General features: G+C 42.9%; 1 protein-coding gene across 8 annotated transcripts in view; it reads left to right on the top strand.

Moving 5' to 3' along the window:
- Nucleotides 1-23,992, top strand: part of AHNAK2 (AHNAK nucleoprotein 2) — a 98,601-nt gene that overhangs the window by 55,035 nt on the left and 19,574 nt on the right. For 7 of the 8 annotated variants that reach the window (XM_083516541.1, XM_083516540.1, XM_083516538.1 and 4 more), the window contains exons 2-8: nt 10,282-10,349; nt 11,871-11,966; nt 12,844-12,906; nt 14,183-14,324; nt 15,575-15,756; nt 20,854-22,528; nt 23,252-23,922. In XM_083516541.1, coding sequence (XP_083372667.1) covers nt 10,282-10,349; nt 11,871-11,966; nt 12,844-12,906; nt 14,183-14,324; nt 15,575-15,756; nt 20,854-22,528; nt 23,252-23,922 — 2,897 coding nt within the window. The remainder of the gene's footprint in view (nt 1-10,281; nt 10,350-11,870; nt 11,967-12,843; nt 12,907-14,182; nt 14,325-15,574; nt 15,757-20,853; nt 22,529-23,251; nt 23,923-23,992) is intronic. The other variant, XM_083516542.1, reaches the window with a different exon arrangement.

The following is a 23,992-nucleotide window of genomic DNA, read 5'->3' as shown; positions in this document are numbered from 1 at the left end:
ATTGTGGCTGTTTTGAATTTTATTTTGTTATTATCTTCCTTAGTGTGTCAGGCAAACCACTATTCTGAGTCATGCTTTTTTATAGAGCAGGGTAGGGGGCACTGGGGGTGAATATATGCAACCAAGGTGGCAGCGGCCCCCAAAAGTTCAGAAACCGCTGGTCTTGGGCAAATGTTAAATGTGTTTTCATCGCTGATGAGATTATATCTCATAATCCCTAAATGTTCTTCTTGGTCACTTGAATATGATTAGTTCACTCTGGGCAACATGACTGACTGTTGTTGAACATTCCTGGAACATAAAGAAGGTTTTTTGTTTGTTTGTTTGTTTTCCTGCATCACATGCTTAAGCAAAAGCACTTCTGGCCCAGCGTGCTTAGGAACATGCCTCGGAAAATGTCAAAACTCGCTTTCAGACACTCTGCCAATGTTTTGTGTAAATACAGAAGCCAAACCCCAGAATTCAATTGCAGACTATGAATGAGATTCATAAACTAAAATAAGAGCATATGAAGTGCTCTGCTGGATTAGGCCATAGTCCCATCTAATCCAGCAGCATCCTCTTCATCATTTTTTATATTTCATTTATGATTTTCAGTTTTATACATTTCAATAATTTTATAATCATTTTAACATTTCAAAACTCTACTTCCTTCCCCCTCTTTCTACAGTTCCCTAAATTTATTTTTTAATATTTTGTGCATTTCCAAATTAGCTTAATTTGCTCATTTATTCATCTTCTTTAAATATATACTCTTTTAAAACTGCAGGTTATTACAACAAACCTGCCAGTGTTCTTATCTGTTTACAGTTTGTTTGTAAATAGTCCATAAACCATTTCCATTCTTTTACAAAAAGTTTGTTATCTTGATTTCGTATTTTTGGGGTAAGTTTCGCCATTTCTCCATATTCCATAAGTTTTTGTATCCATTCTTCTTTTGCTGGGACTTCTTTCCATTTTGGGGCAAGTAACATTCTTGCCACTTTAATCGCATACATGAATAAATTTCTGTACAGTTTGGGTAGGTCCGTCCCTATAATTCCCAAAAGGAAAGCTTCTATAATTCCCAAAAGGGTTGTTGTTTTTTTACAAACTTTATTTTTAAACATCTTTTTCCATTCATTATATACCATTTCCCAGTAAGCTTTAACCTTAGTACAAGACCACCACATGTGATAAAAAGAACCTTCTTTCTCTTTACATTTCCAACACTTAATTAGTTTGGATTTATACATTTTTTGCCAATGCACTCAGTGTTAGGTACCATCGATATATCATTTTCATATAATTTTCTCTTAGACCGTAACATGCTGTAAATTTTATATCCATATTCCACAATCGTTCCCATGCCTCCATATCTACCGTATTTTTCGTCCCATAGGACGCTCCATCCCATAGGAGGCACCTAGTTTTTTGGGGGGAAATAAAGGGGGGGGAATTTCCTTTATTTGCCCCCAAAACCAGGTCGGGGAAACGGAACCAGGTCGAGGAACAGCGGGATGGCGGCGCTGCGCCTCCCTGCTGTCCCCCGAGCTTGTGGGGCTGGCCGATGTCTGCCCGGCGCAAGGGGCGCTCTGCTTCAGGGTTCCCCTCGTGCCGGGCGGCAGGCTGCTATCCGCAGCGAGGGGAGCCCTGCGGGGAAAGCAGAGCGCCCGGCGCTCCGGGGAGCATGCTGCTATCCGCAGGGCTGCCTAGGCTGCGGATGTGCACACCGACCCCTCTCGCTCTCCAAGCTTCAGTGAAAGCCTGCATTCGCCCCATAGGACGCACCCAGATTTCCCCTTCATTTTTGGAGGGGAAAAAGTGCGTCCTATAGGGCGAAAAATACGGTATATTATGGTCAATATCTATTGTCCAGTGTATCATTGAGGATTTTACTTGCTCATCCTTTGTCTCCAATTCCAATAATATCTTACACATTTGAGACAACAATTTTACATTACATTCCAACAGCTCTCTCTTCAGTTCTGATATTTGTTTTCCCAACATCCTCTTCTTACAGTGGCCAGCCAGATGCCCTGTGGGAAGCCTGCATATAGGGCCTGAGCGCAACAGCACTTAGTGGTACCTTGGTTTACAAACTTAATCCGTTTCGGAAGTCCATTCTTAAACCAAAGCGTTCTTAAACCAAGGTGTGCTTTCCCATAGCAGCGGGGGACTCAATTTACAAATGGAACACACTCGACAGGAAGCAGAACATGTTCTGCTTCCAAGGCAAAGTTCACAAACCAAAACACCTACTTCCAGGTTTGCAGGGTTTTTAATCCAAGTTGTTCATAAACTAAGCTGTTCTTAAACCAAGGTACCACTGTACAGTGGTACCTCGGGTTAAGAACTTAATTTGTTCTTGAGGTCCGTTCTTAACCTGAAACTGTTCTTAACCTGAAGCACCACTTTAGCTAATGGGGCCTCCCGCTGCCACTGCACCGCTGCTGTGCGATTTCTGTTCTCATACTGAAGCAAAGTTCTTAACCCGACGTACTATTTCTGGGTTAGCAGAGTCTGTAACCTGAAGCATATGTAACCCGAGGTACCACTGTACTAGGGTAAAGTGTGTGCATATAACTGTATATATTCATGCATAAAACATGCAAAAGTTCATTATGTCGGCAAGTCCTAGGCTCTGTGGTTTAACCCACAGCGCCACCCATCAGCACCTAAATAAGCAGGCCATGAGGGATGCAGCTGGAAGCACCGCTCCATGCAGTACAAAGCTTCCTCTTTCAATTTCTGCGGGTCACAAGGCTAGGCCAAGGTGATTTTTTTCAGGTCAGCTTGCAACCCCATCTGCTCATGAGCAATTGCAAAGTGTGCTTCTGTCAGCAGTGAGTCACTACAGAGAACACACACACACAGCACCAGAGAGAGTTTTCCAGACAAATAGGACTTTTATTTCTATTCAAGGACAGATTTGAACTCTGGTAGCTCCTTTTCTCTATAAATTAAAGGGCTGATTCTACCAATTGTCTAAACTCATGATTCCCATAAATACCTTGTCTCCAAGCTTCCTTATTAAATGCCTGGTTCTCATTGCCAAGCAAGTGTCAAGGGTTTTTGTTGTTGTTTTTTTGCAAGCAGTCATGCCATTTATGGTGATTTTTACACAGAGGCTAGATGTTTCTTCTCTAGAAACATCACCAATAAAACCAACAGACTCGTGACAACTTCTAAACTTACAGAAGTACATAACTCCCCCAACCGCCTGATTTCTCTGATCTTGTCAGAGTTCCTCTCAGCGTGGCCAATAACAAATTGTTGGTCTGGTCTAAAATAAAAGGCACCTCTTAGGACAGGGAGGAATGGACGTAGGAGGGAGACCAAAGCCGTAAGCTTTCATAAACACTGTTCCATGAAAATCTTGTGCCATAATAGGGGGTCTCCTAACAACGCTCAGAGACTACAATTCCCAGGATTCTTTGGGGGAGGGCCTGAATGGTTAAAGAGGCATGATACTGCTTTAAATGTGCTGTGGCAGATGGGACCTTTGAGTGTGTCTACCCAGCTGTCCTTGAGCTTTAACAGTGCCTTTTGCTCGCTTGGATGAAGAGGGTGTGCACTTAGAAACCGCTGGCTTCCATGTAGTTGGAATGTGGCCTCTTGCACAAGGGTAGCCCATTGGTTTCATCCCACATTTTTACCTCTGGGAATTCCCACTGTGTTTTGGCTATGCCCACCATTCACATGTGGGCGCCCCTGAAGGTTGCACCCAAGGAGATACTTTAGTCAGGCAGGAAAAGGCCCCACCTCCACCCCTGTACTAGACTCTAGCTGAAACAGAAGCACTAGGGCTGTCTTAAAGCGCTTCTCAAAAGTGCTGTTTGAAACAGCCACATACATCTTTCATGTAAAGGAGAAGGGGGCAGATGCTTCAAACAGCACTTTTGCAAAAGGCTTTAAACTGCACATTTGGCAGGTGTGCACATCCCTGTCCCCTTTTCAATCCTGTGATGACATAATGCTGTCATGTGATTGGCAGGTTGTTAAATATGGTCCACGGGGTTTGTCCCGAAACAATAAGGCTCCACCCACACCCATGCTAAAGGATAGGGAATAAGATGATCAACCGCATCTAATTGGCATATTTATTAGCCAGCAATCTCTTGTTTGGCCTTCAGAGATGGAATACATTGGCATAGAAATGATCATTCAACAGAGCACCCATGAGTCATTTAAAAACCGCTTTTTTAAGTGAGGATTTCATTTGACCAAGTGTGATATCAGTTCCCTCATGGGACAAATCCAGTCATAAGTAATTGTTTGACATTTCCCCGTTAACAATGGACACAAGTGTGCAGCTAATACATTGGGAATGTGGCAGGATGGAAAGAGGCGAAGCAAATTCTGAATAACAAATTACCAGCAACAGTTGCACAGCTTCTAAAACAGGAGAGGGAGTATTTTTTCAGCCTGGGGTCCACCTTCCCTTCTTTTTGTGGGGCCAGAGGTAAAAGTGCGTGTAACAATGGATGTGACTATCCCTTGTGCAGTAGATTGTGATTCAGCCACACAAAATTCAGAGGTTTCTACTCACATACACACTTCTCCATCCTCAGCCCAAGCGTTATCATTGCTCAAAGACAAATTCTAGTAAAATGTTTGAGAGGGCATGGATTGGGGCCAGTGAAGAGATGTGGCCTGGAAATAGGTGTGGTTGTGTGAGAGTCCCAATGGCCAGATAGAGAGCATGGAAGATCACATTTGGTTCTGGGATTGAGGTTCCACACCCCTGTTCCTTGGGATACCTATACAGTGGAACCTCGGGTTAGAAACGCTTCAGGTTACATACGCTTCAGGTTACAGACTCCGCTTACCCAGAAATAGTGCTTCAGGTTAAGAGCTTTGCTTCAGGATGAGAACAGAAATCATGCTCCGGCAGCGTGGCGGCAGCAGGAGGCCCCATTAGCTAAAGTGTTGCTTCAGGTTAAGAACAGTTTCAGGTTAAGAACGGACCTCCGGAACGAATTAAGTACTTAACCTGAGGTACCACTGTATAGCAAAATGTGATCTATACAGGATGGGGGGGGGACCTTGGCCCTCCAGTTGTTTCTGGACTATCCCCTCAATGGTTGGCAATGATGGCCGTCTCATCTCAGTAACATCTGGAAAGCCAAATGTTTCCCACGCCTGCTGTGTGGCGACTGAGCCTCCAAAGTCAAACTGATTTGCGCTTTTGGTGAAATCGGGCAACAGCAAAGGGATGCACAGAAGCCCCTCTGTGAAACTTTACTTGCCAAAGCTCTTTTGGGTACCCATGAAATTGCTTGTGGCACAATCCTAGAGCTATCTACTCACAAGTAAGCCCTGTTGAGTTTATTGGACTTTCCCCCCAAGTAGGTAGGAAGGCAGGCATAAGATTGCAGCCTTAGATGTTTCATCCGGGTTCCACACACATGTCTAAACATCCTTGAGATTGGGAGACCAATTGTGGCCCCACCTCGATTTAACACAATTAGAAGTTGCCATATACCTGCCAATGGGAGAGGAAGGAGAAACAAACCGGTGCTGCTTCCCCACCCCCCACCCCACTTCCACAAATGGGGAGTGGAAGTGACCTGTGACCCAGCAGATGTTTCCGTACTGCAGTTCCAACCATCCTTGACCATTAGCTATACTGGCCAAGGCTGATGGAATTTTGAGCCCAGAACATCTAAAGGGCCATAGACTTCCAACTTACAACACAGAACATCAATTTTCCCCCATTTAAATAGTATTTATGTATTTATATTAAATTTGTATACTGCTCTTCTTCCAAAGATCTCAAGGAGGTTCACAGCATAAAAAAATACAAAATAAAAACACAAAGGACATAATAAAAAACAAGAACAAAACAAACCCATTACTACACCATTCCTTCCATGAACATATTTTAAAGGACATAGTCTGTTAATCAGCCAAAGATCTGGTTGAAGGGGAATGCTTTTGTCTGGCTCCTAAAGATGTATCATGAAGGCGCCAGACAAGCCTCCTTGGGGAGAGTATGCCACAACTGGGGAGCCACTGCAAAAAAGACTCTGTTCTTATATTGTCACCATCTGGACCTGTCATGGAGGAAGGACACAGAAGGTCCTGAGGTTATGATTGATGGGGAGAGGTGGTCATTGAAGTCACTGCCAGACTATAAAATGCTTTTATTATGGTTTAGCATAAGCTGCATCACATGTTCTAAATGGTATGTCTTGAACACTGTAGTTTCAGAAAGCAAGTCCATTGCGGTTTGCTTTGGTAACTGAAGATCTAAGAGCTCATGAAAATGTTGCATTTTGTGCTATTTTAATATAGCATTAGGTTGCTACTTCCATTTGTAATTGGAGCTGAAGACCCTGAACACTGGGGAAAGCAGAAGATATTGAAATAAATTGATGTTGATGACATCAAGTGAGAAAACTATTTTTGTGTTCTTCGTACCACAGAGACAGCACATTTAGCCGACAGAGAGCCAAAGATTGCGCATCCCAGATGATGCACTTGGGAAAAAGAAAGCAATTATATACATTCATACATCTCGCTCGCCATTCAGTTCTGCAAAGTGGCCCTGCAGATGTTGTTGGACTCCAGTTCCCATCAGCCCCAGAAAACATTGTAAATGGTCAGAGATTATAGGATTTGTAGTTCAAAATAAAAAATCTGGAGGGCTACAGGTTGCCCAACCCCAATCTAAATAAGAGATAACATTTAAATACTGCATATACACACGTCCTCTTTTGTCTTCTCTCTCTCTCTCTCTCTCTCTCTCTCTCTCTCTCTGCGTGTGTGTGTGTGTATGGGTGTGTGTGCGTGTGTGTGTGATGGTCTTATGATATTTAAATGTTCTTCTGGTCTGTCTTAACGCCTACAGACTTCTTTCAAAACTATTCCCTTGTTTTGAAAGCAGTCCAGTGGCTACTGGAAATAGTTACAGCCACAAATTCCATCAATGCCTCTCAGAAGGAGGTTGACACAAAGCATCAATTGTCAGAGATTTATTTAAGGAGTGAAAACTCTGGAAATGTTGTCTGCATTGAAAAGTGACTAACCAGAGTGAGAGTTTTTACGTGTAATTTTGTATATAGGAAAAGAAGCGAGATATGCTCAGTGTGTGGTGTGGTTCGTTCTGATTTCCGGAAGCCTGATTTTGAGCCCCTTGTGGTGTGAGGCTGCATAGTCACAGAACAGAACAGCTGATGGAGAAAACCAATTCATATTCAGTCCTGCAAAGCCACTCACCAGGAAGAAAATGCCACAGATTCATAGGCGCCGACTCCATGGGGCTTGAGGGGGCCCGAGCCCCCTCAAAAATTCGTTTGGGGGGGCTCTGCCCCCCCAATAATCTCTGGCGCCCCTCCAGCAGAGCACCACCGCCGCCCCTCCCCCAGCCCAAAATGCACAGGGTCGGGCTGCATGCCTCCTGCCCTCCCTCCCGAGCAAAAGCTCCACCCAATTTCCTTCGGAGCTGATTAATAGGCGCAGCACGCTCTCCCCTATTCGCTCACGAGGAGGCGGCGCCACTTTATTTGCATATTCATGAGCTTATTTATTATTCATTAGCTTTCCCAGCCCCCCCCCCAATATTTTTTATAAGTCCGCGTCGCTGCACAGATTCATCCATACCGTTCATTTCATGTGGATTGTAAGATTCCCAGCTCTCTGTTGACCATATTACTTTCTCCTCCAAATCACTGCCTTCCCACGTTTGCCCCTTTCTCAATCCATATTTTCTCATACCCTGGCCTTTTCATAGTATCTCTAGTATGAAAAAATCCAGAGGTCAGGAAGCTTACTATCCACGTTAAACAACAGTATGGCTGGGCCCTGAGTAGATAGCCAACGTGATGTTTCATCAATAGCTCAAATCCGTGCCATTTGTGATCCAGCCAGAGCACACTAGCCTTGTATCTTGAGCTATGGTGCAGACAGGGAACCGTTCTGGACAACGTCCCAGGGGCCACATGCTGCTGGTGGAAGGGGCCAGAGGGAAAAGTGGGGCTAAGCAACAAATGTGACTTTCACCTTTGGACAGCAGGCTAGTTTCTTCTTCACTCACATGCCTCTCTGACCTTCATCCCGGCAAGCAAAAAGCATCATCAGAGATCAAGGTCCTATAGTAGTACGGCTAAATCGCTCAAGGAGGGTTCAAAGCAGGGCTGTGGCTAGGAACAGATAGAGAGACATATGGACCTAACCTTCCCCATCCCTGTCTTGCATAAAGGTAAAGGTAAAGGGACCCCTGACCATTAGGTTCAGTCATGGTCGACCCTGGGGTTGCAGTACTCATCTCGCTTTATTGGCTGAGGAAGCCGGTGTACAGCTTCCGGGTCATGTGGCCAGCATGACTAAGCCACTTCTGGCGAACCAGAGCAGCACATGGAAACGCCGTTTACCTTCCTGCTGGAGTGGTACCTATTTATCTACTTGCACTTTGACGTGCTTTCGAACTGCTAGGTGGCAGGAGCAGGGACCAAGCAACGGGAGCTCACCCCGCCGCAGGGATTCGAACCGCCGACCTTCTGATTGGCAAGCCCTAGGCTCTGTGGTTTAACCCACAGTGCCACCCGTGTCAAATCTCCTGATTTTGCAGTCCCAGGGAAACAGCAAAGAAGTTCAACATGTCCACGCTGGAGAGCTGCATTCCCCGAGGTGTGCAGGCTTGCTTCAGTCAGTGGTTCTCAGAGAGCAAGTCAAGAGAACCCTGAATGGGCAGTGCCTTCCATTTGTTTTCTCACTTTCCAACAAGTATATACCTTGAGTCTTCCAGAATGCAGCAACCCAAACCATTGGTACAATACAGGAAGCTGTATGTGCCTTCGTTCCTTGCGTTGACTGTCGGCAAGAAGTCATTTGTTTCAGCCAACCTATCAGGAGCACATATAAACTAGTTACATAGATTTGTTTTTATTTTGTTAAATTTATTTGTATGTCATTGATAATTGTTTTATATCATTTTATGTAGATAGATAATTTATTATGGTCAAAGACCAGCTCACATAACATAACACTATAAAAACTGTGTTCATAAAGATAAAATACACAATCAGAGTATCTGAAGAAGTGTGCATGCACACGAAAGCTCATACCAAGAACTAACTTAGTTGGTCTTTAAGGTGCTACTGGAAGGAATTTTTTTATTTTGACTATGGCAGAGCAACACGGCTACCTATCTGTAACAATCAGAGCAGATTGCAGCAATAGCTCATGAGTTAAAATTGAGATATATACATACACCCATACAACTGAGATTTGGGCTACCATAAAAAATTGACCCTGAGGCACCCCAAAGGGCAACTTCAGCATTTCCCTATTAAGCTATTTTATTCTAGAGGATGTTCTGTGCCTACAAATTTGGGCGCAGAATCTGGCTACCAGCCAGGTTGTCTTATGATCTTTGCCTAAGAGGAGAGAATTAAGTTTAGACTTGTCTGAAATATTGGTGAACCTCTTCAGCAAAGGATCAGTGGTGTCTCTACGAATCTCAACACAAAAAGGGCATCTAAAAAATATATGTTATAGCATTTTATGTACAACAGTTAGGGGTTTTTAAATTAAGTTTTTAATGAATTTTTTGCAAAAACAACAAATTGACATAACCCTCTAAATTCTCCCAGGCTTTGCACTTCAGAGAAATCCTTATCTGTGGACCCGAATGACTCTGTTTGCTTTGAGATGTAAATCCCTGGAACTGGATTTAAAGTGAGCTCTTCCAGATGGGATGGTCTGTCATTTTTCTCCTCTGTTCTCACTTGACGCTGCCCAGGAGCACAGAAGTGTCCAATCTTGGGTTTATGTCTGGCAGGGTGTGAACGGGTTAACTACCTGAAAAGTCAACATTTCTCAATTTCATTTTTTTAAATTGTTCATTTAATTTTTAATTTAATTGAGCACTTACTGTTCCCAACCCTAACCCTGCGGAAAGCCATCTAATTAGACTTTAATTTGATTTTGACCTGTTTTTAGGAGGTAATTTAATTATTGATTTTATACCAATGTTATATATCTGATGTTAGCCGCCCTGAGCCCGACTTCAGTCGGGGAGGGCAGGATATAAATAGAAGACGATGATGATTTTATTTTAAAAAGCAGGCACTGTTCAGACAGAAAGCAGTGTTCACATGTTGCATTCAGCGAGTGTACGAGGGCCACCTGGTATTATATTTGAGTAGTTGCCCATGGTGCCCACAGGTGGATCAGGACCACGTTGCTTGGGTTTTGGGGCATATTTCAATTCCATATCTGTTATGAGGTTAATAGCCTTTGTTTTTCACTCCTGCGGGTGGGACAATTGTTTGATGGCTTGTTTGATCATTCCAGCTTCGGGGAGACAACTCAGACCAGAAGACACTGAGGCTGACGGCGAGGCTGATGCAGAAGATGACTCTGTGAGTAACACCAGTTTTGCAGCCACCACTGAAATTTCTCAGCATCTTTTCCTTTACGACAGGAACCAAAAAGAACAAGAAGTCAAACTAAAGCCTGAGTTTAATTCACAAACCATACTGACTCCCTTTTACGCCCTAAACTGGAATAGAATACGCAATTTTATTTGAAAGTCTCCAGTCCATATTAAAAGTAACCCAGAGCAGAAACCTAAAAATTGGGATATGACTGCCTGGTACTTAAAAATAGTAAATATAAAGGTAAAGGGACCCCTGACTATTAGGTCCAGTCGCGGACGACTCTGGGGTTGCAGCGCTCATCTCGCTTTATTGGCCGAGGGAGCCGGTGTACAGCTTCTGGGTCATGTGGCCAGCATGACTAAGCCGCTTCTGGCAAACCAGAGCAGCGCATGGAAACGCCGTTTACCTTCCCACCAGAGCGGTACCTATTTATCTACTTGCACTTTGACGTGCTTTCAAACTGCTAGGTTGGCAGGAGCAGGGACAGAGCAACGGAAGCTCTCCCCATTGCGGGGATTCGAATCGCCGACCTTCTGATTACATATATTACATATATCTCTGATATATGTAATAAATAATGGTTTGCATAGTCGATTTGAAAATTTTGGCTGTGGAAAAAGAAGAAGTTAGGTATGTCCGAAGAGTCCTGCTGGATCAGCTGAAAAATCCACCGTTATGTCAGTGGCCAAGCAAATGACTTTTAAAAACTCACAGCCCTGGTATGAAGGCATATGGCCTCTCCCACTGTTTGCCCCCAGGAAATGTCATTCACAGGCATACCACCTTTGATCCTGGTTTTACTGCCACTGCTTTACAGATACACATCTAATTCTTTTTTTAGTTTTGTCAGATTTTGCTGTGGGGAAGGTGATGCACTGATTTCAAAGGATTCCCTTCCTCTGCTGCTTCCTCTGCTTAAATTAGGGATGGGGAACATTTTTTAAGCTAGTAGCCACATTCCATCAGGAAAAGTGGGGGGAGGTTGCAAATGCAGGGGAGGGAGAGAGCTAAGGGTGGACAGAGCTGCAGCCAAAAGTGGGCAGGGATACCTTAAGCTCTCTCTTTTGCCACCTCTTCTCTGGAAATGTCTGGCTTCTGTGCTGGGCACTAAGAAAGAGGCTCGTTTCCTCAGCACCCATTGCAAAAACATAGTGGGCTGTCAGAGGAACAATAGAGTGACCTTGGGGGTAGAGGCTAGGAGGAGAAACAGAGACTGGGAAGGAAGGGATGCAGGCTAGACAAAAACCTACCATGCACCAGAATCTTGGCCCTGATTTAAACTCTTCAAATTGGCAGCGTCCATTGTTCATCAAGTAATATTGACTAGGGGGTACCTGTCGATGGTGGAAGGGGCTCCCTTGAGACTGCTTCCCTTCATTGGGGGTTTTTAAGCAGAGGTTGGATGGCCATCTGTCATGGATGCTTCAGTTGAGATTCCTGCCTTGGGTTCCTTTTCATCTCTACAACTCTATGCTAAATTCTGTTGTTGTTCCACTCCTACAGGTCGACGAAGTGACAACTGAAAACATACGACCAAGACCACAAGGATCCTCTCCTGTTTATGAGTATTGCATAGAAGATGAATATTTTAACAAAAAGGCAAGACGCGACACAATGGGATTTTGTCTTTCACTGTTTCGCTAGTGTCAAATTCTCAGTTCTTTTGGACCATCGAGACAATGGCTTCCTTAGCCCTTTGAAGTTAAAGGCAAATGACATAGTGTTGTCCCAAATTCTAGAGGGAAAGCCAATGGACCATTAAGGCAGCTAAGCCCTGCAAGGAAAGAGTGGTGGTAGTGAGACCTTAATCACCATGATTATAAAGATAAGCCATCCCTCACTTGGCCGAATACTTGGCTAAGTACTTTGGCCCTGCCCTAGATAAAACCATTGAAACCAAGCATATATGGCCAGCTGGAACATCTGAGGAAATAAAAGTGTATTTGCCTGGTGACAAAATGGCCCTATAGTTTATTTGCATTTTATGTGCTATTTATTTTTGACAATTCATATACTGCTTAATTACACCTTCATTGCATATCTTTAGGCACCATGTGCCTCTCCACCCACCCAAATCTTTGGCTAATTAAACAATGTAGGGCTTTTTAAACTAAACATTGTTTTCTGTGCTATTATGTTATTAACAGTGTTCTGTATACCCCCTATGATCCTTGAATGAAATGCAGTATATAAATGTGAATAAATAGGTTTTTTTCCTGGTCCCTGTGTGTGGGTGTGTACACACACATACATATATATCTTTGAAGTCTGGAGAGAGGTGATAATTGTGTGCAGATAACTGATTATCGCATGTTTCAGAACCCTTGAAATGAATTGTCCAGCTATTGTTAACTGCAATGCCACTCCCACCACAGAAAAATAGCTAGTGACTACATAATGACAGATGTGTGAGAAGTTTGGCATGATCTGTGGAAATCCATTTTAGCTAACTTAAAAATTACACCTCTGTTTGCAGCTTCAGCAAGATATAGAGAACAGACAAAGACGGGATTCTTCTATCAAAATGAGTGATTCACAGGTGAGCTTAAGGTGTCTGATAAACACTAGGTACGCCCTTCTGTACAGAAGAGCATTGTTTCGGAGCACTACAAACTGAATGATCTTCTCATTGATACCTGTCCCTGGAAGGGAATGCAACCACAGATTTACAAATACAAGCTTTAACTGTTACTTGCCAAAGAATACTTCCCAAACTGGTTCTAGTTTGCGAAGCCACAGAGGGCCAGTCCATACAAGTCTTGGGTGTGTGTAAGTTGTATGTTTGGAAAATATGCATGTACAGATCCCTGCAGATAGGTACGCACTCACACAACTCGGTCTACACATGGTGTGGGTGTGTGCCTGAAATACGCATTCAAGCCTCACTGCAGGTGTGAACCAGCCTATAGACCAAAGTCCCCACCCACAGATTCTCACTTACACAGCGCTGAAGATTCTATGTATACATATCCAGGGCTCTGTTGTACTCCATGCTAAGAATAATAATTAAATATCTATGTCCAGGACATCCAAACAATGATGCATTCTGCAACCAATAATTGCATTATTTATTCTACAATGTTTTCTTTTCTGCTTAGTTTATTTTGGTGTTGCTTGTAATGGGATGGGAAGAGACATGGCCACTTTCCCCCTTGGAAGTCATCTGAAACTGGAAAACACTCTACCCAGAAAACCTTTATGTTGACTCTGAGTATGTGCAAATAAGCCCAGCAGTTCCACAGTTGTCAGTGTAGTTTGCTGTTTTCTGGATGCCAAGGGTTTCAACTATTCAGTATAATGTCACGCTGAAACCAAATTGTGTGGGAAGATCTCCACATAGATTTTTCACAATCAATCAAACTGTTTACCCAAGTTACCTTGGGGTTCAATTAATTTGCTGTAGAGCAGCCACACCTGTGAAATGAAACAGGATGTGCAGGTGGCTGGAGCTGCGAAGAATGATATTGAATATACCCGTTGTACACCTAAGTGAACATTCGTTTTTCAAAAGGAGCCGGTTTTAATAATATTCAAAGCATTGCAATAGTTGTGCTACTGTCTCTGGATGAGAGACTACTGACTTGAGGCGCAGTTAGTGTTCTGTTTTGGTTTAAAACCTGGATAAGGAAACTTTTTAGCCTTTCAGGGGCTAGAACATTCTAGAAGCTTTTGTAAATCTACACAATGCGCAGAAGTGCGCCTTCGATGCAACCACCCTTCAGCTGATGTTTACATGTTATGACAGGAACGGCTTGAAGTCTTCAACATACAGTATTAGAAATGAGTTTCGATAATGTACTTTTTGGTCCGACTAGGAATCTATGGAGGTTACCTTACAAACGGAAGTCGAATCTGGTGCAAGTGGATTTAGTGTGGCTGGTGGAGGAACCGAAGGATTATTTGTGAAGCAAGTGCTCAAAGAGTCCCCAGCATCAAAGTTATTCAGTCTGAGAGAAGGTACAGTAAAGTCTTATGTCACATTTATTTTTGTAAAATTAGCTATGAAAGTGAAACCTGGCCAGATGGGCAGGGTATAAATAAATTATTATTATTATTATTATTATTATTATTATTATTATTATTATTATTATTATTAACCTAATTAAAAAGTTAATTAAAATGTTGGTCAAATTTATGCAACCTTTTTTTTAAAAGCACATTGGACAATCTATAGAGGAGGAGACAGTGGGCTTTCTCTTTTTTAAACAAATGGCTGAACAAATAACAGTAGAAGAGCCGGGACTAACTTACTTACAGTGCAATCCTATAAATGTCTACTTAGAAGTAAGCCTTATTGAATTTAATAGGCCTTACTCCCAGGCAAGCTGGTATAGGACTGCAGTCTTAGTCCATTGGCTGTGATCTAAAATTATCTTGACGGATAGCCAGCTGTAGCTGGAGGGCTTAGAATCTGTAAAAAAAACAACTGTACAAATAAAATCCTGCTCATGAATGCTCACACAACCTAAGGGACAATTCAAATGATCAGATACAGCAGTTTTGTACTCCAGGGTGATCCTCACACACACGAGACAACAACCTGTTTGATGGTCACTTGCAACCTGGTTTTGTGAATGCATGCATAAAGTGCCTTCGCTGCAGGATTATCTGAAGATCTCTCTGAAAACCAGCTTGGCCACAATTCTGCATGCACAAGTTTGGGATGCTTGTTATTTCCATCATATGACCTGATTTCTTGCAGCAAGGAGAGCTCCGGTGTCCATGCAGAATTACTGTAACTGGAAATTCTATGCAAGATGTCAATACTAGCATTTATTTCTGGGAGATATTCTGTGTAAATATTTTCATGAGCAGGTTGTTGAATCAAGACAGTAGAATATGCGTTTTTTAATGTAAAAAAAATCCTTCCAGTAGCACCTTAAAGACCAACTAAGTTAGTTCTTGGTATGAGCTTTCGTGTGCATGCACACTTCTTCAGATACCCTTTTTTAATGGTACAACAGGCTCCTTTTCAACGGATTTAGAAATGGCCACATCATAGTTGTCAACGTTTCCCTTTTTTTAAGGGAAATTCCCTTATTCTGAATAGGATTCCTTGCAAGAAAAGAGAAAAGTTGACAGCTATGGCCCGGGTGGGTGGGTGGGGTGTTTGCTGTTGTTGATAGATGTCTTTGCATAAACAAGGCATCTAATTAACGAGCCTGATATTTTGACACCCAATTAGTTTCTGCTGCCTCTTTTCACAGGTGATCAGCTTCTAAGTGCCACGATCTTTTTCGATAATATCAAATATGAAGATGCACTCAAGATTCTGCAGTATTCCGAGCCGTACAAAGTACAGTTCAACCTCAAAAGAAAGCTCGCCAGGAAGGAAGATCTTGAAACAATGCATTTTGCAACACAATCCAAAAAAGAAAAAATGAGTCAGGTAATGCACAGCTGTAAAATTACACTTCAGATCAAGGCATGGATGTTGGGGGAGGTATTAAACTGACCATCACTTGTGTAATTTTAGGACAGTGGTCTAGATCCGGTGATATATTGAGCAAACCGAAAAGCATTTCTGCTAGACCAAGGTAGCCATGTCAAATTATCGCAATTTTTTCAACCCCACTGCAGCGCCTCTCCACTCCATTGCTGCACCACACATTTCTCCAACAGTGAGCCAAGAAACCTCCATCATGCAAACTAACACCCACTCATCTGTCTCTGGATCCAACCTTCAGGGGTGTGTTTTTTTTTAGTGGAAGTGAAATTTGAGGGGATGCGGCCTTTGAGGCATTGAATTATTGAAGCCCTTTGTGTGTGTGTTCTTCAGTTTCTGTAAAAACGCAGAAAGCCTCTCAGAATAGGGTGCAATCTCTCTCTCTCTCTCTCTCTCTCTCTCTCTCTGTGTGTGTGTGTGTGTGTGTGTGTGTGTATCACATTGGGTTGTCGGGCGTCTATTTATTATAATTTATTTATTGAATTTTATACCGTCCTATACCTGGGGGAGGGGGTGGTCCTCAGGGCGGTTCGCAGAATGAAATCAAGATATAAAACCACAAAATAAATTGTAAAAATAAAAACATCCCAATATCCCCCCCACACACACACATAAAAAAACACACTTTAAAAGGGCATAGGATGTCAGTCAAATGAACCAAAGGCCTGGTTAATGTCTTGAAGACTTTTTAATTCTTGAGCAGCCAGTCATTTAAATGTTTTTTGGGGGGTGAGGATTACTACTTTTTAAATGTGCTTATATTGCTGTATACTGACCTGATGTTTCATGGGAGGGTAGTATGTAAATACTTTTATAAATAAAACAGATACATAAAGGGGGTATTTTTAAGCCCAAGGACAACTTTCCTTCATCGACAACTTCCTGAGGGACCTGACAGGCCAGCAGTAGACAGGGCCTGAGGTAAAAGTGGGGGCAGCCATAGACATACTTTGATGAGGAACATGGCTCTTTGTATAGCAGGCCACATTTTTATCCAAAGTAATATGGTGACAGTAATAATAATACAACAAAACAACAACAACACAAACTGGCTTATAAGTATAAAACCAAATCTACTAGAATAATAGCTAGAATAGAGATAGACTTGTAACCATTCAAACAACAAACATACTAAGGTGCCAAGACAAAACGTGGAGACACTGTAAACCTTTCAGTGGATAAATGTACAATTCTATCTTAACAATGTAAACGTTATACAGACTGGATAAATGAACCGTTCAACAAGTAACGCAGGTCCAGTCATAGAATGGCAACCTCGTGCCGCCACAACAGCAAGGGTAGCACACTGGGAGAATATGAAAAAGTTTCAAAATACAGTCTGTATAATGTTTGCTGCACGTGTAATTTGTTAAAATAGAGTTGGTGGCTGTGTTTCTGGAACCAATGAGAGGAAATAAATTGCAGGAAACTCTGCAATAGTTGCTACGTTGAAATTGCAGAGGAATATTGTAACTGGAGGGCAAGAATGATGCCGAAACCAGGTGGAATCGGCACACGTTTTAAAAAATGCTGTGAAAACGTTTGTTGTTGGTTTTTTTAAAAAAAGTTTTTTTTTTGGGGGGGGGAAATGCATTGAATTTGCCATAGCTCACTGCCGCCATCTAGTGTCACATTTGTATAGTGCACTTAAAATGTTTTATTTGCAGCTGTATAGCTGAGTCCCCAGTCTAGCATCAACCTTTTGCTGATGCATGCGAGTAAAGGCATTTCAGCCACACCAACTCGCATCATCCAATGTCTTAGCCTTTTGCACCAAAGTGGAGTGGAGCCCTGGCCTCATCAGTGCTGCTGACAGCATTTTGTTTTCTGAGGAGACAGAGCCTACTCCTGTTCTGTTTGTGTGTGGTCAGCTGCTGTAATGCTAGGCCCGATCCCCAGGTTAAGGGGTTGAGAAACAGGCCTCCTGTCAGCAGCTTCACGTTGAATCACAGCACTTGACAAGCTGAAGACAACTGGCATATTAGTATGGTGCCTAAGGACACTTTTTTGGAGCAGAAGTATCCCTCCCCCCCCCCGAATTAATCGCTTCCTATGAAGCATCTCAAAGAAATTTCACGATACGATAAAAGCCACAAACAGAACAGCTGGTTACGTAAAGACAGTTGAAACAATTGCTTATATAAAAGCAATTTAAACAATTGCACATAGAAAGCGATTCCAAATAAATTCAAATACCAATTGGAATGAAAACCTCCACTTAGAAGGCTTGCGGAAAGAGGAAAGCCTTCAGCTGGCACAAAAAAACACAATAAAAACCAGACCTGTCTGATAACTGGAAGAAGTTCAGTGCTGCCACACTAAGGGCCTATTTCTGATATTGTGCAGAGCAGACATCCTAATATGATTGTGTCAGAAACAGAATTGTAGAGCTTGAAGGGACCCCCAGGGTTATCTAGTCCAACCCCCTGCAATGCAGGAATATGCAGATGGCCTATATATATAATAATATATAATAGTAATATTTTTATTTATACCCCACCTCAGGTTGCCTCAGGTGGCTTCCAACACACAAATAAATAACAATAAAACATCAGGTATCTGTGCAGGTATCTGAAGAAGTGTGCATACACACGAAAGCTCATACCAAGAACTAACTTAGTTGGTCTTTAAGGTGCTACTGGAAGGAATTTTTTAATAAAACATCAAGCATTAATAGTAACAATCAGATTCTATAGTACATAAAAAAGTCACAATAACTTTAAAATAAGAAATTTATATCAGATAAAGCACTATTCAATAATCCAATAGTAAACGGTAAAATTAAACATCAGCAGATAATAATTTAACGGTTTACACTTATCAATTCCAAGAAAGAATTACTAATCTATAATCAATAAAGTAACAGCAAATGCATAAAATAACAGCAAACGCACAAAACCATGTAAAAGGGTCAAACTGAGAAACAAGGACACACAACTAAGTTTTTAAAAAACTATCCCTGAACTCCTCTCTTCCCAGCTGCTTTTGCTGTTCTCACAGTCATGGTCTGGGAAAGGCTCTTGGGGACGGAGGTTGCGACAAGGCAGGTGGAAAAGCCATTGCCTGCAGAAAGTCTCTTCCCCCCTCAGTTCTTCCTCTGGAGCAGAGCAGGTCTCCTATAAATATAGGTTGTGGTGACCTATGGAACACAATGCACACTCCAGTTGTGAGATGCAAGGATGCAAGACAAAGGTCCTCTTACAAAGGGTAGGCTTATTATACACCCTTGCGCAAATTAATTGAAACAAACAATGTAGTTTATTGTACAAAACTCACATATACATGTAGAAAACTCACATTAGTAATGGATATGACCTCCACTATTTTTAAGCAGCATTTGAACACAGTTTGGCATGGAGTCTACTAGTTTCGAACAGTCACTGTTGATTTTCGGATCCCTGTACCACACTTGAATCAGCGCCTGAATGAGCTTCTCCATAGTCGTACAGTCTACAGCACGGAGGAGACTTTTGCATATAGCCCACAAGTTCTCAATGGGATTTACGTCCGGGGGATTCCCTGGCCAATCAAGTACCTGTATTTGCTGCTCTGTCATGAATTTCTTCACCACTTTCAATGTGTGACAGGGGGCTAGGTCCTGCTGCAATATCCCAGTACCATCAGGATACGTTTTTTCCAGCTCTGCAATAACTCTCTTTCGTAGAACCTCAGTATATTGTGGCAAGCACATTATTCCTTCTATTGGCTGTAGGCTTCCGACACCATTATGACCAAACTCATTTTTCGTGTTTGTTTTGAGTACAGGATTACGAGTAAGATAGAAAACATGCTTTGTTTCAATTAATTTTCACAAGGGAGTACACCTTCTCTTATTAACAGCTTCACACTGTGTTGTAGCGGCTAGGAACATTGCATCTAGGTTTCAGGAGGGGTACATCACTGGGGAATGGGAAAAGACTGCAAAATTGAGTAAGTTGTATTATCTACATGATATTTTTCAGCAAGTGTTTGTCACCTTGAATTGCTAGAGGGACCTAATGGTCAGGGGTCCCTTTACCTTTTTACATTCCCGGAAGCATGAGGCTTTTATGGAATGTGAATCAGTTGTTTTGGAGACTCGTGCACACTCCTGTTTGCTCTGCTTCCAGCGACCTCCCAGCACTGGTTTGTGAAGCCGTGCATGCACTACGTTGGCTACAAGTCACATCTGTCCTGTAGTTCCCTGAGAAATACTGCATTTTGATGTGTTTTCTCCCTAACCAGCTGCAGTCTGATTTGAAAATGTAAGCCATATGATGACATCCATGCCCCCTCTCCACTCACTGACGTGGGCAGGCAATGGGAGACTTGGAAAAACATCCAACCTTTTATCTCATTGTATTATGAAATAAGGGAGGCGGGTGGCGCGGTGGGTTAAACCACAGAGCCTAGGACTTGCCGATCAGAAGGTCGGTGGTTCAAATCCCTGCCACGGGGTGAGCTTCCGTTGCTCAGTCCCAGCTCCTGCCAACCTAGCAGTTCGAAAGCACGTCAAAAGTGCAAGTAGATAAATAGGAACCACTCCGGCGGGAAAGTAAACGGCGTTTCCGTGCGCTGCTTTGGTTCGCCAGAAGCGGCTTAGTCATGCTGGCCACATGACCCGGAAGCTGTACGCCGGCTCCCTCGGCCAATAAAGTGAGATGAGCGCCGCAACCCCAGAGTTGGTCACGACTGGACCTAATGGTCAGGGGTCCCTTTATCTTTTACCTTTATTATGAAAAAGCTTTAATAAAAATTATTATTATTATTAAAGGGAAATACACCCAACCATGCTGACGTGTGCGATGATGTCCAAATGTGGTTTGAAATGAAGCAGAGGGAAATCATCCCACTGTGTTTTAAACTGGTAATGTGTACACAGCCCAAGTCTCTCTGTTAATTTAGTATGTTTTATCGTTTTGGGGTTTCTTGTTGCTATTTATTCATTTAAACATTCTGATGTACATTGCTTTCAACAATTTTGAAGATGCAAAGGGGTGGGGATTAAATACATATGTAATAAGTACTACAACCATTTATTTTGGAAATTCTATTTCTCAGGGGAAGGAAGCACTGGAAACATCAGAAAAGACATTCACAGAAGAAGATAAAGCAGACTTAATTGTAAAACAAAGAGTTGGAAGACCAAAAAGATCCAAGAAGGACAGACTTTCCTGGCCAAAATTCCAGTCATTAAAAGGTAAAAAGATACTGGGGCAAAGGAGATCTCGTAGCACGTCAGACGCATACGAACATGCGATTCCGGATATTTCCCCAACAAGCACAGACACAGAATCACAATTTCAGCCAGAAGAAATTCATGCAAAAGTTAAAAGAGGAAGTCAAAAGAAACTAAGATTCCCCAGTATTGGATTCAAGATGCACAGAACTAAACAAGAACCAGAGGAGAGGACAAAATACGAAGTCAAACCTCTCACAGACTATGAAAATGATACTGCGCAGGAAATCCCAGAATTAATAACAGTGCAATATTCTACTTCTCGGGCTAAAGAGAAAAAACTGGAGGAAATACAGGAACCCAGAAAAGATGTTAAGGAAACAAAATTTGAACTGCCATACCATACAGGTAAATACCCTGAAGTTGAATTAACAATTAAAAAGACGAAAGAAAAGAAATCCAAATCCAAAGCCATCACAAAAAAATCAGAAACGACAGTGATAACAACACAGATAACAAAACCTATATTGCAAACCGGTGAAATACAAGATGTACAAATAAAACAGTTAACACCACCAAAACAACGAAAAAAGAAGCAAAAGGGATCCACAGAAAAAATGTACACAAAATTACAAATGGACAACGAACAAACAGAAAAAGAAAAAAAAGACATGGATGGCATCCAAGGAGTAATTAATCAAAATGAAGAAGATTCAAACGTCATGATAGCAACAACTGACATACGTATGCCGACAGCCAAAGCTTCTTTGGAACTTAAAACTCCACACATACAACTAGAGACACCATCAACTGATATGTCTCTGGGTGCTGCTGAGATTAAGAAAGAGGGCATGGAAACTACGTTTAAAATGCCAAAATTCCAAATGCCCAAACTTGGAACAGAACTGAAGGCTCCAGACTTAAAGGTTGAGGCACAATCGGCTGATATTGCTGTAGGTGGAGTTGAAGCTAATCTGGAGGGCACCGACAGTAAATTTACGATGCCAAAACTTCAAATGCCCAAGTTTGGAATGTCACTTCCAAAAGGGAAAGCCACTGCAGAGGGAGATATCACCTTACCTTCTGTGGAAGTGAATATCTCCAAACCAGAACTGAAAGGGGAAGTGACCCTGCCCTCTGTGGGCATCGAGACTGACGGGAAATTGCCCGCAGCTGAAATGAAGGCACCTAGTGTGGAGTTGGAGGTCGCTGAGAAGGGCAAAATCAAAACACCTGATGTCAAAATGCCAAGCGTCAAGGTCCCAAAAATAAAACCTCCTCAAGTGGGAGTCTCACTGCCCAAGATTGAGGCAGACATCTCTGCTCCCAAAGCAAAAGTGGAAATTCCAGAGGCAGAGGTCTCTGTTAAGGTACCTGATGCAGAAGGGAGAATCGAGAGTGGAGGGATGAAAATACACATGCCAAAGTTCAAGATGCCCAGCATGGGTTTCTCCAAACAAGAAATCAAAGGTCCCAAAGTCGATGTGGACGTCAGCGCCCCCAAGTTTGACATTGCTCTTCCAGACGTCAGTGTAACCAAGCCTGAGATCAAAGCAGGTGACATTTCAGCAGACATCAGCCTCTCGGCACCCGACATAAAGATTCCAAAGGGGGAGGCTTCCTTGGAACTGAAGGCTCCAGACCTCAAGCTTGAGGCACCATCGGCTGATACTGATGTAGGTGGCATTGAAGCTAAGCTGGAGGGCACAGACAGTAAATTTAAGATGCCAAAATTCCAAATGCCCAAGTTTGGAATGTCACTTCCCAAGGAGAAACTCGCTGCAGAGGGAGAAATCACCTTACCTTCTGTGGACGTGGAAATCTCCAAACCAGAACTGAAAGGGGAAGTGACCCTGCCCTCTGTGGGCATCGAGACTGATGTGAAATTGCCTGGAGCTGAAATGAAGGCACCTAGTGTGGAGTTGGAGGTCGCTGAGAAGGGCAAAATCAAAATGCCTGATGTCAAAATGCCAAGTGACAAGGTTCCAAAAATAAAGACTCCTCAAGTGGGAGTCTCACTGCAGAAGGCTGCGGGAGACATCTCTGTTCCCAAAGCCAAAGTGGAAATTCCAGAGGCAGAGGTCTCTGTTAAAGTGCCTGAAGCAGAAGGGAGAATCGAGAGTGGAGGGATGAAAATACACATGCCAAACTTCAAGATGCCCAGCATGGGTTTCTCCAAACCAGAGATCAAAGGTCCAAAAGCTGATATGGACATCAGCGCACCCAAGGTTGACATTGCTCTTCCGGACGTCAGTATAACCAAGCCTGAGATCAAAGCAGGTGACATTTCAGCAGACATGAAGTTCACAGGACCTGACGTACAGTTTCCAAAGGGGGAGGCTTCCTTGGAACTGAAGGCTCCAGACCTAAAGCTTGAGGCACCATCGGCGGATGTCACTCTAGGCGGAGTTGAAGCAAAGCTGGAGGGTACGGACAGTAAATTTAAGATGCCAAAATTCCAAATGCCCAAGTTTGGAATGTCACTTCCCAAGGGGAAAGCCACTGCAGAGGGAGAAATCACCTTACCTTCTGTGGAAGTGGATATCTCCAAACCAGAACTGAAAGGGGAAGTGACCCTGCCCTTTGTGGGCATCGAGACTGATGTGAAATTGCCAGGAGCTGAAATGAAGGCACCTAGTGTGGAGTTGGAGGTTGCTGAGAAGGGCAAAATCAAAATGCCTGATGTCAAAATGCCAAGCATCAAGGTTCCCAAAATGAAGACTCCTCAAGTGGGAGTCTCACTGCCCAAGGTTGAAGCAGACATCTCTGTTCCCAAAGCAAAAGTGGAAATTCCAGAGGCAGAGGTCTCTGTTAAAGTGCCTGAAGCAGAAGGCAGCATCGAGGGTGGCGGAATGAAAATACACATGCCAGAGTTCAAGATGCCCAGCATGGGTTTCTCCAAACCAGAGATCAAAGGTCCCAAAGTCGATATGGACATCAGCGCACCCAAGGTTGACATTGCTCTTCCGGACGTCAGTGTAACCAAGCCTGAGATCAAAACAGGCGACATTTCAGCAGACA

The sequence above is a fragment of the Podarcis liolepis genome (assembly GCF_965112155.1).
Source record: "Podarcis liolepis genome assembly, chromosome: 1".
Taxonomy (NCBI): domain Eukaryota; kingdom Metazoa; phylum Chordata; class Lepidosauria; order Squamata; family Lacertidae; genus Podarcis; species Podarcis liolepis.
Note: the sequence above shows the minus strand (reverse complement) of the source record. Positions and strands in the feature narration are given on the sequence as shown.